Raw genomic sequence first — 18638 nt, 5'->3', positions numbered from 1 at the left:
TCTGCATTCATTGATCATCTTAAACTTCCACAGTATTGAAAAGTGAAATGTGTCGTCCCAGTGACATTTAAAACCAGCCCAGGGATTGAGCATTGACCTACGAATCAGGAGATCAGGGTTCAATTCTCAGTCAGAGCACATGCCTGGGCTGTGGGCTTGGTTCCCAGTGTGGGAGGGGGAGGAGGGCCATGCAGGAGGCAGCGGATCAATGATTCTCTCTCAATATGACTGTTCTATCTCTTTGTCTCCCTTTCCCTTTCTCTCTGAAATCAATAATATATATATATATATTTTAAAAAAACAAAAACAAAATGTTTTTGTGACATCTAAGCCCGAAACAAAAACACACACAATGATAAAAAATTGGAAACAAAGACTCCTGGCTCACGACCCAGCACCTACAGTGAAGTGCATCTCGCTGTGCTCCCCGTTCAAGACAAGTGGGGGATCATTTCCAAGCCGATTTTGATGTCAGTGGATTATCTCTAACGTGTTTTCTTCCGATGCTGAGACATCGACCCCGGGGAGGTGCCATCTTCCTAGGGGAGGGCTTGTGATCCTCCGAGAGACCCGGAGGAGCCCGCGGGAGCCTCGGCCCCTCCGAGTCCTCGTCGGGGAAACTGGGACACGCCGCACCCGCTGCTCACGGCCTGCTTTTCAGGGGCGCGCGGACGGAGACTCGCCTGTGCGAGGGGCTTTGAGCTTTCTGATTATATCAAGGTCAAAGTTCTGAGAACAGAAATTTCTAAACTACAGGGGGAAAATGCTTGATCTCTGGAAATGCTGCCTTTGAAATCACAATGCCGAATTGATTTCCGTCCGAAGGGATTTTTCTCCCAATTAAAAGGGCCTGCAGAAAAACCTGGGGTGCGTGTGGGCATGGGCATCCATATGTCCCATGGCTCTCGGGGCCACTGGCCTGAACCCTCAGCCACCAAAAGCCCTCTCCCGTTTGCCCCAGGAACACAAAAAAAGCAGAGAGGATGGGCTGCCCCGGGCTGGCCGTGTAGGGTGTGTGTGTGTGTGTTGTGGGGGGGGGGGGTAGCCCCCTCCAGCGCCAGGCGCTGAGGGGTCTGAGTGAAGTCGGCGGTGGCCTTGAGCCTTCTCCCTGCAAGTGGTGCCTCGGGCCCTCGGAAACTCCGTAAGCACACACCATGGAAAAGCAGAGCCCTAGAACCATCCTGCAGGAGACGTATGAAGTTTTCCATTTCAAAACAGACCCCTCGGTATCCTTTAAAGCACTTGTGTCAAACACAAGGCCCGCTGGCCAAATCCGTCCCGCCAGGCTTTGCAATGTGGCCCCCACAGCGCTGTCATCACTGCACTCCGCTGCGTTTCCATCACAATGACAGTTTATGACTGTTCAGTAAACCATTCGGCCCGAGATGTAGGCTGGATTTTAGATTTTGGCCCCTTCTCTGATTGAGTTCGACACCCCTACTTTAAAGGAAGGTGGGGGAATGCTAAGGACAAGAACTTAGAACAACTCCCGCTCCGGGCATCATCATTTTCCTGGCAGTCATGGGAAAGGGTGAAGCCTCCGACAGAACTCCGTGGCGCCTGCTTTCAGTCTGACCTTAGAGGCTGGGCAGAGCCATCGAGTGCATTCCAGGCCTAAAGGGGTCCACACCAGCCCCCTGGGGAGGGTCTCATGGCCTTTCTCCTTTCCTCTTCCTTTTCCCAAGGGCAAAATGTCCACAAGAGCTTCTTCCCCAAACACTTCGTCCCTCACTATTGGAGTTCAAACCACAGAGGACACCCTGGTGGCCCCAGGAACCGTATTATCAGGGGGATAAACGCTTTGTTCGCCTGGGAGCCATGAGCCTGTATCCCTGAGGCCTGCAGGATGCACAGAGCTGGGTAACGTCAGGCAGACACCCCAGGAGCTCACATGTCATCCATGCTAAGGCGTGGGGGGTCAAGGTTTCCTGCAATGGCTCTGACCTAAAGCCAGAGGCCCCTGCAGTGAGTACTAAGCAGCGTCCCTGTAGACGGAATAATCTACAACGTGGGTTAACTCAGACAGGGATGCAGGAAGGCTCCTGGCGCCTGCTGGGAAGCCAGGGCTTGATTTCATGGGACTGGAGCATTTTTGGTGAAAACACTCATTCCATCAAAAAGACCGTGGCCAAGCCATGCTTGGCCATCCATGAACGCCAGGGTTACCGAGATCTCCACGTGGCGGCTGGCTAGCCTCTTTGAGTGAAGCATTCCCGAGGGAAGCGAAATTCCCATAGTTCTCTGGCATATCCCCCTCTCACTCTCTGCTTTAGTCCACTCTCTCTCCAAGCTGTGCTGTGCCTGCACAGGCGTTCCTCAAACAGGACAGATGGACAAGCAGCTCGTACATTCTCCACGCCAGCCTGTGGCCAGTTGTTGAACGGAAATTAATGCGCATGAAACCCGGAGATTTCCATAGCCACGGATATGCAAAATATAGCACGTTTCTCAGCAGGGCACACGATAAAGACGCTCTTTAATAACAGCTCTCTAGTAACAGACCGGGCAGGACCTAACACGCAGCAGTTCCCTTAACAACTGCCGTCGGCTCCTCAAACGCAGGGGAAATACTCTGAAATCTGGCAGAATTAAAAAGGTGTCTTAATTCACTCGGAGTTCCATGTCTGTCACATGCAGTTAGGTAGGTTATTTTATTTATTTATTTTTTTAAAAATCAAAGTAGAGTTAAATAAGTAAAAAGAGAAGAAGTCAAACTCAGCCTACTCGGGAAATATTGCTGATCCCAAATGAGACAGTTCTTCATCCTCAATGGTGAAGCCGTTGCAGTTAACCTGCAGTGAGAAAGAAAGAAAGAAAACAAAATAACGCGCACTCGATCTTCCTTCTGGATAGAAATCATTGCTTTCGTGTCTGACCTTTTAATTTCCGACCTTCTGTCCAGATAGAGATCACCGCTTTAATGTCTGACCTTTAATGCACCAGGAAGATGTTCCGGTTTAGTGATTTTAAAACCTTCCTTTCGGCCAAGGTGTCCTTTGTTCAAACAAAATTCGCAAAAGCGAAACGGTCAGGGGAAGTGCCCCTGGTCTAGCCTGCCCGTCCACCTACACGCAGTAGCCCAATGGCACAGACCACAGAGGCCCAAGGACTAACGTCAGCATATCTGCCAGGGAGTTTGTATTCTGGCATATAGAGAGCTCTTTGAAAAGAAAAGACCAGCCCTAACCAGTTTGGCTCAGTGGATAGAGTGTCGTGTCGGCCTGCGGACTGAAAGGTCCCAGGTTCGATTCCGGTCAAGGGCATGTACCTTGGTTGAGGGCACATCCCCAGTAAGGGGTGTGCAGGAGGCAGCTGATGGATGTTTCTCTCTCTCTATCCCTCTCCTTTCCTCTCTGTAAAAAAAACAACTCAATAAAATATATTAAAAAAAAAAATAACAAGTGTTGTCCCAGCCTCACACCATATTCTTGTCCTGCCTCTTGGCCCTCAGCCCCCTGAGCCCGTTACTCTCTGGCTCATGGGAGGGTGGGGGGTAAGGTGTGGCCCAGGTGCACTGGCGGCCGAAGGTGCCCACACTCCCTCCACAGCACGGAGGTGCGCTTTCATCCCTCGGAGCACAGGCATGGTTGGGAAATGTAATTTTGGTGTGCGGCCTACATGTAGTCTATATGCTAATGATGAGGATAGCGTTAGCAAGGCACTTACACTTGATTTGACTTGTGGAGGGGGTGGGGAGGACTGTGGCCCATGTATCTTTTTTTATTTACTTTTTTTATTTTATTGATTTTTTTACAGAGAGGGAGAGAACTAGAGAGCTAGAAACATCGATGAGAGAGAAACATTGACCAGCTGCCTCTTGCACACCCCCTACCAGGGATGTGCCCGCAACCAATGTACATGCCATTGACCAGTATTGAACCTGGGACCCCTTTAGTCCGCAGACGGATGCTCTACCACTGAGCCAAACCGGTTTTGGCAACCCATGCATCTTTCTTAACACCCAAGCTCACTTTTCTCCTCCAGGGACATTTCAGAAGACAGGCAAACTGCTGTGCAATTTGGCTTACACACCATCACCGCCATGTCCCCGGATGCTGTTCCCCTCACCTGTGCAAAGAGTGCCACCAGGCTCTCGTTGTCGGGAAACTCGAGGTGCTTGGAGTAGAAGTGATGGAGAGCAGAAATGTCACTCTGAATCAAATCCTTCTTCTCATTGTCTAATTTATCCAGATCTGTGGGTAAGCACACCGCGACTCAGCAGGGAGAAAGCTGGGTTTCCAGCTGCACCCTTTCCTTACTGTCAATGGCATGGAGGAGACTGGAAATGTACGGGGAGCCCCCAAAATACTCCTCCTCATCACTCAGTCTAACTGATGAACCCGAGGGGAAGAAAAGCTGGTATTCCTTCTCTTCCTCTGACACCTGACGTCTCTCAGGACGTGACATTTCAACTGTCCATGGGCCACGGGGCCAGGGATGCATGGCCGTGACCGATAACCAGCCTCAGCCCATTCGGGGCCCCCAGTCGGCCCTGGCATTGGTGTTATGATCAAGAAGCCAGAGAGCTGCCCCCATTTAAAGAGTTTCAGTAAAGGCATAGGCTGTTTTCAGGACTGCAACTCAGCAAAGATCCAAAAGGATTCAGCAGGCCGGGAGAGCCCGCAGAGATGGCTGGGAACGCAATAACTCATCCTGGAGGTTCCTCCTTCCCATTAATTACTTCCCAATAACCCTATCGACACAGGAAAACAAGTTTTAGTCATTTTTCAAAACAGCGTGTAAGTCAAAGTAAAAGCTATTCATGATGCGATCCCCACCGGAACCAGGACGAGCTATCACCCCCGCCATGGGCCCCGCCTCATCCATGATAAAAGGGGAGAGAAAGTAACTCGGCCACTGCCGGTCACACAGAAACTTACGCGATTCAAACTCCTTCACGGCCAGCAGTTTCTCTGAAGGGGTTCTCCCCGGGTGGCTTTTCTAGTAATCGGGGAAGAAATCACACAGAAACGGGTTTTTAACAACCAGGGAAAAAGGCGCTTTCACTTTTAACATCCACATGAAGGAAAAGCAACAATTCTCAGTGAAGGCGAGAAAGTGACCCAAGAATCCACCACTGGGAGTGTTTGCCCAACGTTCAAATCCAAGAATCCTTAAGTGGTTTGTGACTTGTGTGTGTGTGTGTTTAAGCATCTGCCGTGTGCGTGCGTGTGTGTGTGTGTGTGTGTGTGTGTGTATGTTTAAGCATCTGCCCTGTGCGTGTGTGTGTGTGTGTATGTTTAAGCATCTGCCGTGTGCGTGTGTGTGTGTGTGTGTGTATGTTTAAGCATCTGCCCTGTGCGTGTGTGTGTGTGTGTGTGTGTATGTTTAAGCATCTGCCCTGTGCGTGTGTGTGTGTGTATGTTTAAGCATCTGCCGTGTGTGTGTGTGTGTGTGTGTGTGTGTTTAAGCATCTGCCGTATGTGTGTGTGTGTGTATGTGTGTTTAAGCATCTGCCGTGTGTGTGTGTGTGTGTGTTTAAGCATCTGCCCTGTGTGTGCGTGTGTGTGTGTGTGTGTGTTTAAGCATCTGCCGTGTGTGTGTGTGTGTGTGTGTGTGTGTGTGTTTAAGCATCTGCCGTGTCCCTAACGCCCCGCTAATGCTATGCACACAGTAGGCTCATAAAATTCTTGTTATAGGAAAGAACAGCGGCTGGAAAACAACTTTTTAGGGCCCTGGCTTAAAAGGCCCCGAGCCAACAGATGAGCCGTCATCCTATTGATTATGTCTCCTTCTGAAAAGGAACAAAATCAAGCCCCCCATCCATTTTGCACTTTCTTTAAGCATACGCTAACATGATCTCGGATTCCGCGTTTCAAAAAGAACACTCTGGGTTGTGTCTGTGAGCCCGGATTCGCTTGAAAACGCGTGGCGGCCTTTGTTCCGGGCGCCCCCAGAGGAGCCGACAATAGTAAACCCGCCAGGCTTTGAGAACATGAATAAACTCGGTGTTGACAAGAGTTCAAAAGCGGGGCTCTGGAGCTGGCCCGAGGCGTGTCTTTGTAATCTGGCCATTCAATGTGGGCATACAGGTGGTCTCGCAGGGCGCGCTCACCTCCCTAGTTAACATGTTAAGCTTCTCCCCGGTAGCTGGGCAGCCCGGCTCCCCTAATCCTTTGCAAGCCACTAGAATACAAATGGCGTTTTTTTTAATCATCTGGATCCTACAGGGATGAAAAGGTGGCCAGGTAGCTTTTCCTTGAAGAGACTATTAGTGGCCGCAGTCATTACAATGGGAGTTGAAGGAAACGGGCCTAACTGCATCGCAGCGTTTGGGCGACCCTCTTAGCACCACAACATCTCAATGGTTCTTGTTGGGAAGCAGGGAATCTTCCATTCACGGGGCGCATTTCTCTAAGACTGGTGGCTCGTGTTACCCTGGGAAAGCTTTTCATTCAGGAAAGCACGCCAGCTCCTTCTGGGTTCTTAAACACGACTCTATAAATAATATCAATGGGGGGGAGCGGCCCCTGGGGGCAGCTTGGTCACTCAACTCTCCCAGGATGCCTGCATAGCTAACGGGATGGCTTATTTACCCTGACACCTCACCGAGGCACACGGGTGTCCCCCTCCCCTTTCCTTCTGAGCAGGTACCTGCACATATTTAAGAAACGCTGTATAGTAAGGATCCAAAGGTCAACCTCCTCCAGGGAAAGCAATCCTGATTTCTCCGGCTCCCTCCCTTACCCCGAGCCGGCGCCCTGGCATTTCAGCGAGCACCTGACCCCGGCTGAACATACCGGGGCGGTGAGCTCAGTGTTCGGAAATGATCCACTTCTGTTTACGTGGCCCGGAATCCCAGCTTAGGCTGGGGACGGGATGGTGCTAATCATTGTGATCCCATTTGGCTCAGATAAAAAAAATACAAAGTTTTAAAACTGGGGAGGGAGATGGTGGCATAAAGAAGATGGGGGTGAAGTTTCAGCGTGCAAGAATGACAGTACAGGTTCTGGCTCCCACCTGGTTATTAGCCCATGAGTAAGAGGTTCCAGTTTTCACCAAAAACAACCACGGGAGAACATTCCAGCTTGTGCATGGGCCAATCCATGGACATACATGCCGGTGAGCCCCGCGTGGCCGATGACACTGTGTCCTCCCCCCTTTTTTTTTTTTTTTTCCTTGACCCCTTGGAGACCAGGCATCTCCCTGGCAGGTGGTCAGTGAGGACTGAGCAGACCAGGGGAGAGCCGTCCGTCCTGGCGGCATCAAGGGAGCAAACTGCTGTCCTGGTCACACAAGAGCGTGTCTTTCCTCCCTCCTTTCTTTTACCCTCTGCCCTTTGCCTTGGTTTCTACCTTTCCACTCGGCTTCCTCTTTTCATTTGCATATGTCTTCCTGGCTGTGCCACCCCACCCCTCACCTGCCTAGATGTGGGCAGGGAAGGGGATGAGAAGAACAGAACACAGTACAGGAGGGGGGACTGGGGCGCCCTCTCTGAGTCACAAAAAAGGGCTGGTTTCCTACGATGTGCTCATTCTTCTGTTCAATCGGGTGCTCATGCCTTGAAAAGCCGTATTTTTCCACGTAATCCTATCTCATAAAAAAAAAAAAAAAAAAAAGCCTGAATTTCACAGCCCTGGATAAGCAACACGTTCCCTGCCATGTTCCCGGCCCGGGGTAAGCACCGTCCTGGTTGCCTAGGGCATGTGACAAACCGGCCTCCACCTGGGGTTGTGTTCCCAGCCCTGCCCGTGTGGAGGCGACGGGAAACGGGCACAAGGATGAGCAACACGAGATGATCACACAGGTCAGTTCCTCACCTCTCTGACCTTTAAGAAAAAAAAAAAAAAAATGCAATGACACGCACTCACACATTATCCTGCGTCCTCACCTGTTTGGCCAGGATCCTTGCCGTGAGCCTGACGGTCTCGGAGGGGCTCCAGTTTTCCCCGAAAACAACCATGGCAGAACATTCCAGCTTGTGCATGGGCCAGTCTTCTTTCTGGGAAGGTCAAAACATGGGGTTCAGCGCACACGTCCAGGAATGGAGTTCCAGCGGGGAGGATGCGACAAGTCCTCCCGGCTAAGGTCAAGGGAAACGTGTTTCCTTTTGGAAAACACCACGAGGCTCACAGCAGCCGGAGATGAAAACATCCTTTAAGGTGCACATGGTCCCATAACCCTGACGTGGGGACCTGCCAAGGCTGTCTGGATGGGAACATGGCTCTGTGCCTCTTCACTGGCATCTTGTGTCTTTCTGCAGCCCCTCGCCGCTCCAGGCCCCACACACGCCTGGCCCTCTCTGGTCACAGACTGTGATGGGGCATGGGGGGAGGGTATTTAGACATAAGGCTTCCTGCAGATTCAGTGGAAAAAATGGGAAAACTGGACTCCTTTCTCTTCCACGTCTTCAAGTGTTGGGCCCCAGGTGGAGGGTAGAGGATACACGCTCAGTACAAGAAGGGGAGGGGTGATGCCACGGAGTCCAGGAAGCTGAGGGGGGACGGGACACGAGGTGCTATGGGCCCATGGAAGAGGGTAAGGAGTGAGGAGGAAGGGACTGTGACAGCTGGTGACACGGCTAGTGTGGGATGGCTGAGAACTGACCAGACACCATGGAGGTCACGGCCAACTTTGGAAAAAACAAACAGGTGTGACAGCATGGAATACCTACAGGCTGCTGGCAGTGAGAGAGAAAGAGAGAGAGAGAGAGAGAGAGAGAGAGAGAGAGAGAGAGAGAGAGAGAGAGAGAGAGGGAGGGAGAGACACTGGGAGAAATGGGGTGAAGGCTTAGAGGGGTCAAGGGTGGGGGATCATTTTGTATTTGGGAAATGTCAGAGCACTGGATACCGGTGGGGTCATCATGCCCTCATCCTCAGCGGCACCAGGTAGTGTCCATTCTTCTCTCGGCCTTCCCTCCTCAGGAAACGGCAGCCCATTCTCAGACGCTGGGGCCAGAAGCCCGGAGGCCGCTTTGTCCCCCTCACAGGCACGCTCCTCTCAGCAAGTCCGTCACCTGGGCCTTCAGAGGATGCCCAGAGCCCGATCACTTCTCACTACCCCCTTCCAGCCCAGCACAGCCCTGCCGCCTCTCACGGTGACGACTGCCCTTGCCATCGATGCCCCCTTTGACCCCTGCGGCTGGGAGGCCTGGCTCTGCCTGCCGACCCCCACCGCCTGTGATCCACAGGGCAGCCAGAGTCATCGGCCTGTTACACAAAATCCGACCAGGCCGCCTCTCAGCCCGGAGCCTCCTGCTGGCATCTCCTCCAGAGCAAAAGGCAGAGCCTCAGGTGGCCTGTGAGGACACATATGAAGCGAGGAGTCACTCCGCCTGGTGCCTGACCACGAGGGCCACGCACGCTCCCTCTTGTCCCTGAACAAACCAAGCATGTTCCTGGCTCAGGGCCTGTGGACCTTGCTGGATTTCCTGGCTGGAACTTCCTCCTCAATACCCACGCCACCCCTCCCTCGCTCCTCCATGCCTCTGCTCCCATCACCTTTTCAGGACACCTGCCACGGACAGATACCCTGCCCCAAACAGCACTTCCCACATCGTTATGTTTCTCCTTAGTAACCTCTCACCACCTGATGTATTATTACACATTCACTAGGTTTCTGGCTTAGTGGCCCCCCCCACCGACCCCATTACAACAAAGGAACTCCGTCTGTTTGGTTCCCACCGGTCACCCCAGAGCTTAGAACAGTGCCTGGCTTTCCCAAGGCCCTCCACCAAGTGGCCGGATGAATGAAGATGACTCCCCACCCCCTTCCTTCCCTCCTTCCCTTCACCCCGTTCCAAGGAGGAAGGACACGGTGTCACTCGGTGATTGAATGCTGTGTGTGACACAGACCCTTGGCCCCGGTGCTGCGCCAAGACGTTCTGCAGAGTTAAATAACGGCCGCCGCGCCAAATATAACCGAGGGCGGGGAGAGGGAGGAATGGCAAGGTCTGCACCGGGGAGGAGAAGGGGATCTGCTTTTAGTCAGAGCCTAAAATAAGAGTGTGGTGCCACGAGGTAGGGGGCAGGTGGGCCCAGCTCCCTCCCTGCAGGCAGGCAAGCCAGCGCCCTCCCCAGATGCCAAGCGAAGAGAGAAAGGCAAAGAGCGGGCTCCAGGCCTCGGGATGCTGATGGGAACGGGTGCCAGAGGCAGCGACTGACCACTGGGAGCGGGGTCCACTCTGACCCCCGGAGAGCTAACAAAAGGCCTCGGCAGGGCCTGGGGGAGACGGGCTTTCTGAACTGTGGACGGTGCCTCTGGTGGTTAATGACAACGAGCTCCCGGGAGAAAGAAGTTTAATATTGACATTTGTTCCTATGAGTTGTTCATTGTTTATTCATATACTTGGTACCACATGAACGTGAATAGAAATAGCACGCAATGTTGACACTGAACTGATGTAAATGCCCTCAAAGGGAAGCGAGCCTACCCACAACGGGCGCTCTGGGGGGAGGAGAGCAGAGTGCGGTCAGGTAGGACGCTGGTTGGGAAACCTAAATTCTTTTTTTTTTTTTTTTTTTAATGTAATGTATTGATTTCAGAGAGGAAGGGAGAGGGAGAAAGATAGAAACAGCAATGATGAGAGAGAATCATAGGTCGGCTGCCTCCTGCATGCCCCCTACTGGGGATCGAGCCAGCCACCGGGCATGTGCCCTTGACCAAGAATCAAACTGTGTGTGACCTCCTGGTTCATAGGTCGAGGCTCAACCACTGAGCCACATGGCCGGACTGAAGCCTGCATTCTTATGCCCACACTACAGAGAAGCAGCGGCATGACGCCAGACAGGCCTCTTAATCCCTTTGCGTCCGTAGCCTTGGCCGTAAATAACATGATCCTTAAGTTACTTAGCAGGTCCAGAAGCCTGAGTCTACTATTTTACACCTTCCAGCAGTGCTAATCAGGGACCAAGCTTGAGGCCTTCCAAGGATAAGCAGGCATTCATGTCACCAGAAAGGGACGTGTGAGGGTCCAACCAGCTCATCCGCAGGAAGCACTCAGGACAGTGCCTGGCACACCGTGCCCTCACGGCAGGGTAAGTGTTCATTTATGGGTTCATTCATTCATTCATTTCATTCATTCATTCATTCAATGAGCTCTGCAACTGACCCTACAGGCAGGGACGGGAGAAGAAGTCTTTGACTTTGTTTGTGCCTTTATCGGAAAACCAGATAAAAGCCAGAGCACCCGTAAAGGGATACTGTCTCACACAGCAGCTACAGCAGAGAGATGGCCTGCCTCCAGGGAGCGCAGGATCACATAAGTTTCATCCAGGGACATTAATCAGAATCATACGTTTTCACATTCTGTAGGATGGTGATGACATTATCTTAGAGAAGCCGGTAGAGGCAAGTTGCCCTCGTTTTGCACATATGATATTATAAACAATCAGACTGGACAAAACCGGGGGGAAATTAAGCCTTTTACTCATTTATATTTATTTATGTCTTAGCAGCAACTGCACAAAATAGTTTTGCAACCCTTTGTGTTTTTTAGAATATTTTTGGTCAGTTTCTCTAAAACCTCTTATCCTATTTTTTTCCCCTTCTAAATTCAAGCTATTACTCCTGCCCTGATTGCCATCTTCATAAAAATTTTTTATGTAAACTTGGATCCCATTTTCCAGAAAAAAATGATATACAGTAAAAATAAATGCACAGGAAGGATTACAAAAGGCGTATACCAAAGCATCACTAGTGATTTTCTCTGGAAAGGTAAGGTTATAGATGCTCTTCCTGAGCTTTGAGACTGGACTTCCCGAGTTCCCAACAGGAAGCACAGATTACCAGCGCCCTCAACTCAAACAAGCCCATCCACATAAAAGTAAGACACGGGCTCTTTCTGTGGATTTGTAACTCCTCTTTCATTCTGAGCCAACGTGCCACCTGCTCCGCATGGCTTACCTTTCTGCGCACGGACACAAGTGCTTAAAGAGGCAGAAAGAGTTGCTCCAGTGTCTCGCGGTGAGCCAGCATTTCCAAGCCCGGAAGAGTGACTGCTCAGTCAGCCAGTTTTCTGCAGAGCAGAGGATACCCTGTCTTTCTGGCTCAGGAGACCCCGTTTTTACCGCCAAGTCCCCCTCTCCAACGCTTGCATCTGGTGTCTCTCTAGTTCTCATGGCGCCTTCAAAACAGACACAGGCCGCTTGTACGCACATGTATGCGCTTTCCTGCAATGTGGACTAATGGGCAAACGTCATACACTTTCCATTCCCTTTGAGAGCCAACGGAAGCAGGACCATCTCATGGGGAGGTGACACACGCTGCTGAATCCTCACCCTGAGGACACATGCTCTGCAAAGAGTGACCGTAGGGATGCACTCGGCCACTCAGACACAGACTGTCCCCGTATAACACATATAGAAAAGGTTTCTACTATCATTTAAAAACAAGTGGCCCAGTTGACGATGCTTCCTATGTCTGTGAGACCAAAGGGAACGTAACCAAGATGGAACCCATGACTCGGGCCCATTCACTAATCACCTAGAACCACGACAGGCCACGCGAGCATGTCTGACGCATTTTCAACACGTCAGGGTTTTTTTTCCCAGTTGACAAACATCAAGGGCTTTCTCACATCTTTAGTCACATGCTCCTCACATGTGCTTTTTAAAAATTTTCTTATCTAGGCCAGGGCATGCTCCTTCCTACTTTCAAAAGCACTCATAACCGCATCACCTCCATGTATACAACACAAACAGGGTGTTTTTTTTGTTTGTTTGTTTTGTTTTTCCTGCTTGTTAACGTTAAGAAATAACAACCCCAGAAAGTTCTACATCCCAATGACTCCTCTAAAACCACCGGCTTTCTAAAGCGAGTCTCTTAAACATGTCATGGTGCTGTTTAATGACGTCTGAGTGAGGGAAGATACACTGAGCTTTCCAGGCATATTTATAAAAACAAATGTCGTTCATGAAAACACACAGGTTACAACACGAGCCTAACTGAAAAGCAGGTTCTGTTTCTTTGACATTTCCCCCCATTACCCTCTTCTGCTTCATCCATTAAAACCTTTCCTCTGGCAGGGTCACCCTGACTCAAGTGACGGAGGAGGAGAAAGTCAATGGGGCAGGATACAGCCAAACTGTAGAAAATACAGCAAAATCCGAACACGCTGAGGCTATAGAGAAGGGTCCGGGGGGAATGCACACATCCATGAAAACCTCACTTCCGTTTCTGTAACTCGTTCCCATGGTGTCTTTTTTCCTAGGGCAGTGGTCGGCAAACTCATTAGTCAACAGAGCCAAATATCAAAGGTACAACCATTAAAATTTCTTTTGAGAGCCAAAGTGTTTAAACTTAAACTTCTTCTAAAGCCACTTCTTCTGAATAGATTCGCCCAGGCAGTGGTATTTTGTGGAAGAGCCACACTCAAGGGGCCAAAGAGCACAGCACTAGGGGGCCATCAGCATTCCCACACAGAGTGCTGGGAAGTGGCGAAGGGCTTCCTCTAGCCCTTGATATGCACTGGCAGGTCACTCAACCAGTATGGGCATTGTTTCATCTCCTTGGGCTAAACCTGATCACCTTCATTCCAACCTCACCCTCCTCTTGTGTGATGGTGACCCTCCTGAGGCCTACAGGTGGGTGGGGCCCACCTGGGAAGGAGGCCCAGGGAGGGCGAGGCTTTCTCAGGTGGAGAATCACTCAATTACCTTCTTCCTCCTGTTTCAGCCACCTTCATTCCTGCACCAGAGCCTCCTCGTGGATCCCGTCCAAACCTTCCCGCAGGCGGAATCCCGAGGACATTTCCATCCGGAGCAAATGCCTCCGATTCCTCCCTAAGCCTGTAGGACGCCCTTGCACTCCCTGTTACTAAACGCCTGACCACCTTTCTCATTGTAACGCTCTGCCCTGCACCTACTTAGCTCTTCAGAACTAAAGAATGGAAAGCCAACCTAACCGGTTTGGCTCAGTGGATAGAGCATCAGCCTGCGGACTGAAAGGTCCCAGGTTTGATTCTGGTCAGGGGCATGTGCCCAGTAGAGGGTGTGCAGGAGGCAGCTGATCGATGTTACTCTCTCATCGATGTTTCTAACTCTCTATCCCTCACCCTTCTCTCTGTAAAAAAAACAAACAAACAAACAAACAAAAAAATCAATAAAATATATTGAGGGGAAAAAAGAAAAAGAAAAAAAAGAATGGAAAGCCATGGGCGTCGGCCTCCTCCTTCAACCAGAGGAGGCAGATGAAAGAAAAGGGAAACGAACAGGTCAGGTCCAGCCTGTCACCTCTGGAAACCGGGGGCTTCAGGAGCGGGGTTATCCCTGGTCATCGAGGCGGGCCCTCTGGCCCCCAGATTCCTGGCAGACGCACAGGAAAAGTGACCTGGAGACGGGCTCCCGGGCTGAGGGTGCACGGCCCAGGAACTGGGCAAGCAGCGGGAACACTCCACACATGGCGAGGCTGAACTCAGCGAGCTGCCTAGGCCTTAGGCCTTTGAACATGGCTTACAGTCACAGGACTGCATTCTCCATCCCGGGCTCCCTGCTGCCCAGGCAAGGATTTAACCTTGCTGCCCTTCAGGATTTAACCAGCTGTGCAAATTGACTGCAGAAAGCGAGTGCAGAGACTGTCAGGCTGCCTGCTGTGAAGCATAAACAGGCCCTCGGGTTGGTGTGCCTGGTTCATGTGAACCCCCCGAGAGAGGGCACCCCTCACTGTGTACTCACAAATGGGGTTCTGAGTCTGCAGATCTGGGAGACTAGGTCCTGAAGACAGGGGAACCCGCAGAGCCACCTTAAAACCCCAACATGGCCCTGGCCAGTTTGGCTCAGTGGATAGAGTGTTGGCCTGTGGACTGAAGGGTCTGAGGTTCAATTCCGGTCAAGAGCATGTGCCTTGGTTGTGGGCATATCCCCTGGGGAGGGGGGCATATCCTTTGGGGGGGGGTGTGCAGGAGGCAGCTGATTGATGTTTCTCTCTCATCAATGTTTCTGACTCTCCTTCTCCCTTCCTCTCTGTAAAAAATCAATAAAATATATTAAAAAAACAACAACAACAAAAAACAAACCTCAACGTGGACCATAATGATTCATTAAAATAATGCCACCTCATGAGGCTGACAGGACAGTAGCTTATGCTTCAGACACCCGGAGTTGACTCAGCACCTCACACATCCCGATGTTCCCTATTTATGCCGCGTTCACAGGTATTCAGAGATGTGAAGACTCGTTTTATAATAAGCATCGTTCACACAGTGCACACCATTAGTGGTCTCAAGGTCTCAGGAACCATCCACTCTTTTAGGTTAAAAAAACAAAAAAACACAAAACATAACAAGCCCCTTAAATCTAAAGCATGCTGTATGCCTTATTCTTAGCATAAGCCTGAACTTCAGTCCCACCCGAATTATTATAACATTATTTTTTCATAAGCCCTTGCCCCTGGACACAGTTGTCAGTTGAGATAGATTTCATATCTATCACCTGGCCTGGGCAATTTACGACAACGGGCGCCACTGTCCTTGTTTACACTGGAAGACGCTGAGGTGGAGGGAGGTCCCTGGAATGGCCAAGTTCACAGAGCTAGCAGGCTGCAGAGCTGGGATCCAAGCCTCCTGCTAGTCTGGGTCATATAGTCCCTGAACTGTGTGTGATTTACTACCTGCTTCTCTGGAGACCCAGAAGGTAATGTTACAATATTTTTCTAGGCTTAAGTTAAATATAGAAACAGCTAACTTATCAGGCCTGGGCCACATCACAGAAGTCCCAGGGCTCATCGACATCTCCATCTAACCACGAAATGTCCTATCCACAACTGGTGGGAGCAACGTATGGTCAGTCTCTCCTCTTCGAGAGAAGGCCCACTCCAAACTCAGCCACGGCCGTGTACATTCTCACTGTCGCAAAGGCGGGCAGCCCCGGAATCCTGCCCTGGAGACGCAGAGAGGGGACTGTGCCTGTGGCCTCCGGTGCCAATGGCACAGCCCGGGCCTCCTTCTGGCAGGAGCCCACCGAGGCTGGAGCGCCTCGGTCAGATGACATAAAGGCTTAGCAACCTCTCCCATGGCTAAATATCGCTCTTTGGGGACATTCAGAGGCAGCTGCACGGGGACAGGAGAAGGAAACAAATGGAATCGAGGGTGATTAGAAGTAGATGGGGGGTGGGGGGGCGGGATGTGAATGACACCACGTCACTCCATCAGTGGGAGCCGCTGTTGAAGAGCATAGCATGTCCCAGGGTGTGTTTTTTAGGTTTGGATTGAAAAAATTGACTGGGGAGCTCTAGCCAGTTTGGCTCCGTGGATCGAGCGTCAGCCTGTGAACTGAAAGGTCCTGGGTTCGATTCCAGTCAAGGGCATATATACCTTGGTTGCAGGTTCGGTCCCCAGCCCTGGTCGGGGGCATGTGGAAGGAAAACAATCGAGGTTTTTCTCACTGTCTCTCCCCCAAAACCCCCACCCTGCAAAGAGCCCACAAGACTTCCTCCAACCTGAGTCTCAGGTCTCTTGATACTTCTCCATCAAACCAGATGCCCGTGGTCTGCATGCAGCCAGCCTCCTGAACCCGCCCAGCCCCAGCCCCAGTCCCAGTTCCGAGCAGCCACCCTCCAGCTGTCTGAACAAAGGCCGTGCCAGGGGCTCACCTAAGTCTAGCTGGACTCAGGCTGGGTTCAAACAGCCCAGGGGTGCGGCCTGCTAGAAGGATGTGAACATTTTAAAGACAGCACTTGAGCATTTCTCATCTGTCATCTCTGCATGTTCCATTCGCTGCTGGTGGCCTTGGGGGCAAACGGTCACACACCTGCCTGTGCCCCACATGGCTCTCCCTGTGTCTCTCCCACTTCTCCTGCTCCCTTTTCCTGGTCCTATAAATGGCGCCCATAGGTGACTGTCCGGGTCCCGGGTCAGCTCCCAGGGGTATCCAGCCACATCCCACACCACCAAGCGGCTTTCCAGCTCCGGCGCTGGGGGAGCCCGTGACAAGCCAGAGAAGGATGTTGGGGGTCCCCGATGTTTCCGGAAACAAGGCCCTCCCTGCCAGGCGGCCCCGTACCTACCTGACACTCCACATTGCAGTAAAATGCCTGCTTGCATCTTCCACATTTGGACAATCCTTCTTTCCTTAAAAACAGAAAGGGCACGGTAGTGGCGAGAGGCACAGACACGCGAAGCCGCATACTGATTTATCATGCAATAATCCCAACCATCTGGCCGGGAAGCAGAGCCAAGAGTCCCCATACCTTCCTCCCCCAGGATCAGTGGCGTTTTTTCCCAGAGGAGGTTTTGACCAGATTCAGTCCTTGAGGAGGAGCAAGCGGGTCCAAGAGCATGCGCTCCGACATGCACCATCCTCGGCAGCGTGAAGGGCACTTTCCGGGGAGCGGGAGGCCATGCTCTCTGCTCATGGGACCCATCACCTGCCCTAGGACTCAGGAGTCTGGGCAACTCAAAGGCTTCTAGGTCCCAGTTTCCTCAGCTGCTGCCGAGGGACAGACATAGACCGTAGTGGAGGTTTGACATCCTGAAGACGGAGGACTGGGGCACACAGGAAACCAACTGAGGTGTCTCTCTCACACCGATGAGTGAGTGACAGCTTTATTGTTGTTGTTGTTGTTGTTGTTTTTATAGCAAAGGTGGAGATTTAGTGAAGAATAGGTACAGATTCCCACAGAATGGACTCCCACACAGGGAGGGGGAAAGGGCCCCTGGGACAGCTTTCTTGTTTAGGAGACGCCGGGGATGCAGGACATGAGACTGCCTGTGTCAATCATCCAAAGGTCCAGAAGGGGAAGCTGGAAAACAATGCAACCCAGCAAGCGGGGGCATATCCTTGAGGACAGCGGAACTGGCTGGGATTGGTCCCTACGGCACCTCGTCAGCAAGCTCCTGAGCGGTTCTGCCTCTTCCAGATTCGGCCAACGCTCCCTGTGCACTGGGGTCCTAGCTGCTTCCCAGGAAGGACAGGGTCACGGGAGCTTTCCAGCTGCTGCGTGTGTAGCAGTTGATGAGCATTAGATAAGCCAAAGCTTTTTTAAATTTTTTTATTATTAACATATTTTATTGATTTTTTTTAAAGAGAGGAAGGGAGAGGGAGAGAGAGTTAGAAATGTCGATGAGAGAGAAACATCCATCAGCTGACTCCTGCACCCCTACTTCCCCCCATGGATGTGCGCACAACCAAGGTACTACGTGCCCTTGATCGGAATCGAACCTGGGACCTTTCAGTCTGCAGGCCAATGCTCTATCCACTGAGCCAAACCGGTCAGGGCAAGCCAAAGCTTTTTTAAAAAAACTGTGAAGCTACTGAATTAAACCTCACACGGACAGAACTCCGAAACGATTGTCTGGAGGTGGGGACCCCCAGAAGGTTTTCATTAGACCACTGTCTGGAAAGCACACTGATTCGCACGCTCGGTGCTGCAGCCGGCTTGCTAGCCCGAAAACATGCCAGCACCACGAGGGGCATTCCTGAGGGCAGCACCTCATCGCCACCCTCCTCCCCTCGCCGAGCCCGGGTTCTAGAATGTGCATAATCCCGCTGCAGAAGCAGCCAGTGGCAGTCACCACACAGCTCCCATGGGATCCAAAACAGGCGCCCACGGTGGGAAGGAAGCAGGCTGTCCTGCCGTTTTCATGACAGCACTTGGCTTCCCGGGAGCCGCCTGCAGCGCGGGTGGGAGAAAAGCACATCTTGCCGCTGAGGCATAAATAAATGTTCCGAGTTTGCACATCTCACCGGCTCACCAGGGAACCC

The 18638-nt window shown here is 51.6% G+C and overlaps 1 protein-coding gene across 1 annotated transcript in view; it reads right to left on the bottom strand.

Moving 5' to 3' along the window:
• SMYD2 (SET and MYND domain containing 2) overlaps positions 1-18638 on the bottom strand; it is a 45307-nt gene that overhangs the window by 9903 nt on the left and 16766 nt on the right. Inside the window, exons 2-6 of the mRNA XM_036442490.2 lie at positions 16942-17005; positions 7832-7942; positions 4881-4941; positions 4069-4193; positions 2725-2792 (exon numbers count right to left, since the gene is read on the bottom strand). Of these exons, the coding sequence (XP_036298383.1) occupies positions 2725-2792; positions 4069-4193; positions 4881-4941; positions 7832-7942; positions 16942-17005 (429 nt within the window). The remainder of the gene's footprint in view (positions 1-2724; positions 2793-4068; positions 4194-4880; positions 4942-7831; positions 7943-16941; positions 17006-18638) is intronic.

This window comes from Pipistrellus kuhlii, unplaced genomic scaffold, assembly GCF_014108245.1.
Source record: "Pipistrellus kuhlii isolate mPipKuh1 unplaced genomic scaffold, mPipKuh1.p scaffold_m20_p_18, whole genome shotgun sequence".
In the NCBI taxonomy this organism is placed as follows: domain Eukaryota; kingdom Metazoa; phylum Chordata; class Mammalia; order Chiroptera; family Vespertilionidae; genus Pipistrellus; species Pipistrellus kuhlii.
The sequence above is the reverse complement of the archived record's forward strand: the minus strand, read 5'-3'. Positions and strand labels throughout refer to the sequence as shown.